This window comes from Sprattus sprattus (genome assembly GCF_963457725.1).
Source record: "Sprattus sprattus genome assembly, chromosome: 2".
NCBI classification, from domain to species: Eukaryota; Metazoa; Chordata; class Actinopteri; order Clupeiformes; family Clupeidae; genus Sprattus; species Sprattus sprattus.
In genome coordinates, this window is record NC_137921.1 from 9,228,109 (window position 1) to 9,233,108 (window position 5,000).

The window sequence follows — 5,000 nt, forward strand, 5'->3', positions numbered from 1 at the left end:
CGGTTGCACAGGTGACACTTAAAGGGCTTCTCCTTGTTGTGGATGTTGCGCACGTGCCTCTGGAGGTTGGAGGAAATACTGAACGAGCGATCACAGTATTTACATCTGCGGAGAGAGAGAGAGGAAGAGGAGGGAGAGAGCTAAATTAGTTTTCTGCTCGGAAGAGTAAACACCAATCAAACGCCAGAAAGCTCCAGCTCAAAGTGAGCGTGTGTGTGCTTGAGTGTGTGTTTGAGTGTGTGTTTGGGTGTGTGTTTGGGTGTGTGTTTGAGTGTGTGAGCGTGTTTAAGTGTGTTTGAGCGTGAGTGTGTTTGAGTGTGTGAGTGTGTTTGAGCGTGAGTGTGTTCGAGTGCGAGTGTGTTTGAGTGTGAGTGTGTTTGAGTGTGAGTGTGTTTGAGTGTGAGTGTTTTTGAGCGTGAGTGTGTTTGAGTGTGTTTGAGCGTGAGTGTGTTTGAGTGTGTGTTTGAGTGTGAGTGTGTTTGAGTGTGTGTTTGAGTGTGAGTGTGTTTGAGTGTGTGTTTGAGTGTGAGTGTGTTTGAGTGTGTGTTTGAGTGTGAGTGTGTTTGAGTGTGTGTTTTCTTCTCAGGGTCACATTTGTCACTGCGTCTCTGACAGACATGGGGAGTTCCGGCCTCCTGTCCCAGAGGAGGGTAATCAGATACGACCCCTCTGCCCAGGGTGCTCTGCATCTGCACACATCTGCACACACACACACACCCACACACACACACACACACACACACACACACACACACACACTAACACCCAGGGTGCTCCGCATCTGCACACATCTGCACACACACACACACACACACACACACACACACACACACACACACACACACACACACACACACACACACACACACACACACACACACTCCCCACCCCTCTATACACATCTGCTTGTTTTCACTAGACGGCTCCAGAAAAGACACACCGCACTAAAGCCAAGCATCCGTCGCCTGGGAGGTCATGGTAGACCCGTCTGCATTAATCACACACATACTCACACACACATATGCACAGTATTTGCACACACACACACACACACACACACACACACACACACACACACACACACACACACACGAACACACACACACACACTCCCCACCCCACAAACGAGCAGATTACACACTGAGGTTGTTAGTCAGTGGCTGCGAAGCTAAGAAACAGCTGTAGCCATGTCATCACTGTGTTTGAGTAGAGTCCTGTGCCAGTGGCTCACTACTCCACCCGGTGGCAGAGCCAGGGAACTGCAGCTCAGGAGCGTGGACCTCATGCATTCACTTTACATGTATCACAGTTGTATAGAATATACAGTAATATATGTGTGATATATATTATTCACATTTGGGAGGAGATATGTGAGAGCGGTAGAGGGCCTCCTGAGGGAGATTTCCATTGGGGGCACACACACATACACATCCAGTACACACACGTACACACACACACACACACACACACACACACACACACACACACACACACACACACACACACACACACACACACACACACACACACACACACACACACAGACACACACTCAGTAGAGAGGATTCTGTCAGAGTGGTTGAGATGTGTCAGAGACTGGTGTGACATAAATCAGGAGCTGCCTGAGGTCATCATCATGTGACAATCACTCGATTCCCCACAGCTCACACAGGAATCCCATAATGGGAATTTCGCAACGGGCTGGGAATACGGAGTCAGGGCAGAAGGATCTGATAGCACAAAGAAAAATGAAAAGCAGTGAAGACAAGAAAGAGAGAGAGAGTGAAAGACAAGAAAGAGAGAGAGACTCAAAAGAGAGAGAGAGAGAGAGAGAGAGAGAGAAAGGAATGGAAGAGAGAAAGATAGTGGAAAGAAAGAGAGAGTGAGTGAGAGAAAGAGAGAGAGAGGGAGAGAAACAGAGAGAGAGGGAGAGAAAGAGAGAGACGGAGAGAAAGAGAGACTGAGAGTATGAGAGGGAGGCAGTTGGCCTTTTCCCCCTCAGGGCCACATACAGACACACACACACACACACACACACACACTCACACACACTCAAGGCCAGGCCACCACTGATGAGCCCTACTGCGTGCTCACTCTCTTCCTCCCTCTTTCAGTCTCTCTCTCTCTCTCTCTCTCAGTCTCTCCCTCCCTCCCTCCCTCTCTCTCTCTCTGTGGCGTGGTTGTCTGGTGATGACAGGCCGTCCGGAGAGCTCCGGAGAACATCAATTTAATGTGCTGATAAATAAACAACATCGGTCCCGGCAAGGACCCCGGCCTGACACTGAGCCCTTTGTTGGGTGGGCCGCGATGTCTGCTGCCCCACTGTGTGTGTGTGTGTGTGTGTGTGTGTGTGTGTGTGTGTGTGTGTGTGTGTGTGTGTGTGTGTGTGTGTTTGAGAGAGTCTGTGTGTGTGAGTCTATATGTGTGTGTGTGTGTGTGTGTGTGTGTGTGTGTGTTTGAGAGAGTCTGTGTGTGTGAGTGTGTGTGTGTGTGTGTGTGTGTGTGTGTGTGTGTGTGTGTGTGTGTGTGTGTGTGTCGGTCCAGCCTCTCCGCGGGCAGCCGGGGCCTTCAGTGCTAATTGCTTCAGGAAAATCACTCGTCATCAAGTGCTCCGAATCAAGATGCCGGGCTCTTTTCATGTTCCATTTCTTGTGTGTGAGTGCGCAAGTTAAACTGTGTGTGTCTGTGTGCATGTGCTGGTGGACGAACACACACACACACACAGACACACAGACACACAGACACACACACACACACACACACACACACACACACACACACACACACAGCCACACACACACACACACACACACACACACACACACACACACACACACACACACACACAGAACATTTCCAGACTCGGAGCATCATGGTTCAGGGAGAATGGTGGCGAGCCAAGGTGATTTTTTATTATTTTATTTATTTATTTTTTCTTCTCTCTTGCAAACTGGCCTCTTTTTCCCCCCTCGTTTCTATTTTTTTTGTCTGTGTTTATTTTTATTAGCATGTCCACGGGGACTTTAAATTACTTCATCATCTTAGCTTTTTCACTAGCGCTGCAAGGTCCCTGCGTGCCGCGTCACCGCTGCCCGCCGCAGCCTCAATGGGGTCTTTCAGTGGTCAGCTACGGGCAGCCAGCTTCCAGAGCAAAGAGCCGAGGGTTTAGCGATAGCATCTACAGCGGGGCGAATAACTCGCTACAATGAAGCATGAAGCCTCTTTGAGACGGGCCCCTGAGCGGGGACGCGGGTCCGCCTCGACCCGACGTGCCCGGGAGAGAGAAAGAGAGAGAGGGCCGCCGCCGCGCTGATAATGGAGGCTGAGATTTGTTAGGGTAAATTGTTTCTAAATGAGCTAATCAGAGGATTGTTCGGAAGGAGCCAAGCATGCCGGGGACCGCGTCCCTGGAGGGTCCCTGGGCAGCCTTCACAAGGCCGGGATGCAGACGGGCGGAGGTGGGGGGGCGGGGGGGGGGGTAGAGGAGTTCTGAATATCCCTCTGTCTCTCTCTCTCTCTCTTTCTCTCTCTCTCTCTCTCTCCAGTGAGAAACACCAAACAGCTACTACACCCTCCACACCAGGTCGCCTGTTATCTGCTGGCTTACTGTTTTAAGGGTTCTGGCTTTCTGGAGGTCTTTTTTACAGGCTAACTACCCTGATTTAAGACAGAGAATGAAGGTTCTATGACCTGCTATGAGACAGTGAATAAAGGTGCTATAACCTTCTATAAGACGGTGTGTAAAGGTTATATAACCTGCTATATGACTGTGAACGAAGGTGCTATAACCTGCTATAAGACGGTGTGTAAATGTGCTATAAACTGCTATAAGACGGTAAATAAAGCTTTGTGCCTGTGTGGCCTGGAGTGGGACTCTTTAAAACTTGGCTGTGGCTTGGATCCCAGGTGTGTAGGCCCTCAGATCTCCCCTGTTCTAGAGGATACACCAATCACGCACTCCTCCACCCCTGTGTGATGTTCTAGAGGATACACCAATCACACACTCCTCCACCCCTGTGTGATGTTCTAGAGGATACACCAATCACACACTCCTCCTCCACCCCTGTGTGATGTTCTAGAGGATACACCAATCACACACTCCTCCACCCCTGTGTGATGTTCTAGAGGATACACCAATCACACACTCCTCCACCCCTGTGTGGTGTTCTAGAGGATACACCAATCACACACTCCTCCACCCCTGTGTGATGTTCTAGAGGATACACAAATCACACACTCCTCCACCCCTGTGTGATGTTCTAGAGGATACACCAATCACACACTCCTCCACCCCTGTGTGATGTTCTAGAGGATACACCAATCACACACTCCTCCTCCACCCCTGTGTGATGTTCTAGAGGATACACCAATCACACACTCCTCCACCCCTGTGTGATGTTCTAGAGGATATACCAATCACACACTCCTCCACCCCTGTGTGATGTTCTAGAGGAGACACCAATCACACACTCCTCCACCCCTGTGTGATGTTCTAGAGCTCCCTGTCATCACACTGCACTCATTTAGGAAGCAGTTAGCAGGGAGGCTATTTGCTGTTGGTGTTGTTTCAGTGTCCAGGCTGGGGGCTCTTGTTTTTCAAGCCTTTCCAGAGACCATATTATTATTATTATTATTGTTGGTGTGTGTGTGTGTAAGACAGAGAGAAATAGTGACTGTCAGACAGCTTTCACTCGTGTTCTTGCATGTGCGTGTATGTGTGTGTGTGTGAGTGTGTTTCTATGTCTGTGTGTGTGTGTGAGTGTGTGTGTGTTTGTGTGTATGTGTGTGTACCTGTCCATATTGAGTCAGACACTTCGTGGCATATGTGCCTGTCTCTAATGATGTGTCAGACAGCTCTTGGTGTGTGTGTGTGTGTGTGTGTGTGTGCCTTTGTGTGTGCATGTGTGTATGTCGATGTGTCAGACAGCTCTTGGTGTGTGTGTGTGTGTGTGTGTGTGTGTGTGTGTGCCTTTGTGTGTGCATGTGTGTATGTCGATGTG

At 49.6% G+C, this 5,000-nt stretch overlaps 1 protein-coding gene across 1 annotated transcript in view; it reads right to left on the reverse strand.

The window, feature by feature from the left end:
• prdm16 (PR domain containing 16) overlaps window positions 1–5,000 on the reverse strand; it is a gene marked incomplete at both ends in the record, with an annotated part of 279,658 nt that overhangs the window by 7,486 nt on the left and 267,172 nt on the right. The window contains one exon of the mRNA XM_080831771.1: window positions 1–105. This exon is cut by the window's left edge and continues 65 nt beyond it. Within this exon, the coding sequence (XP_080687897.1) occupies window positions 1–105 (105 nt within the window). The remainder of the gene's footprint in view (window positions 106–5,000) is intronic.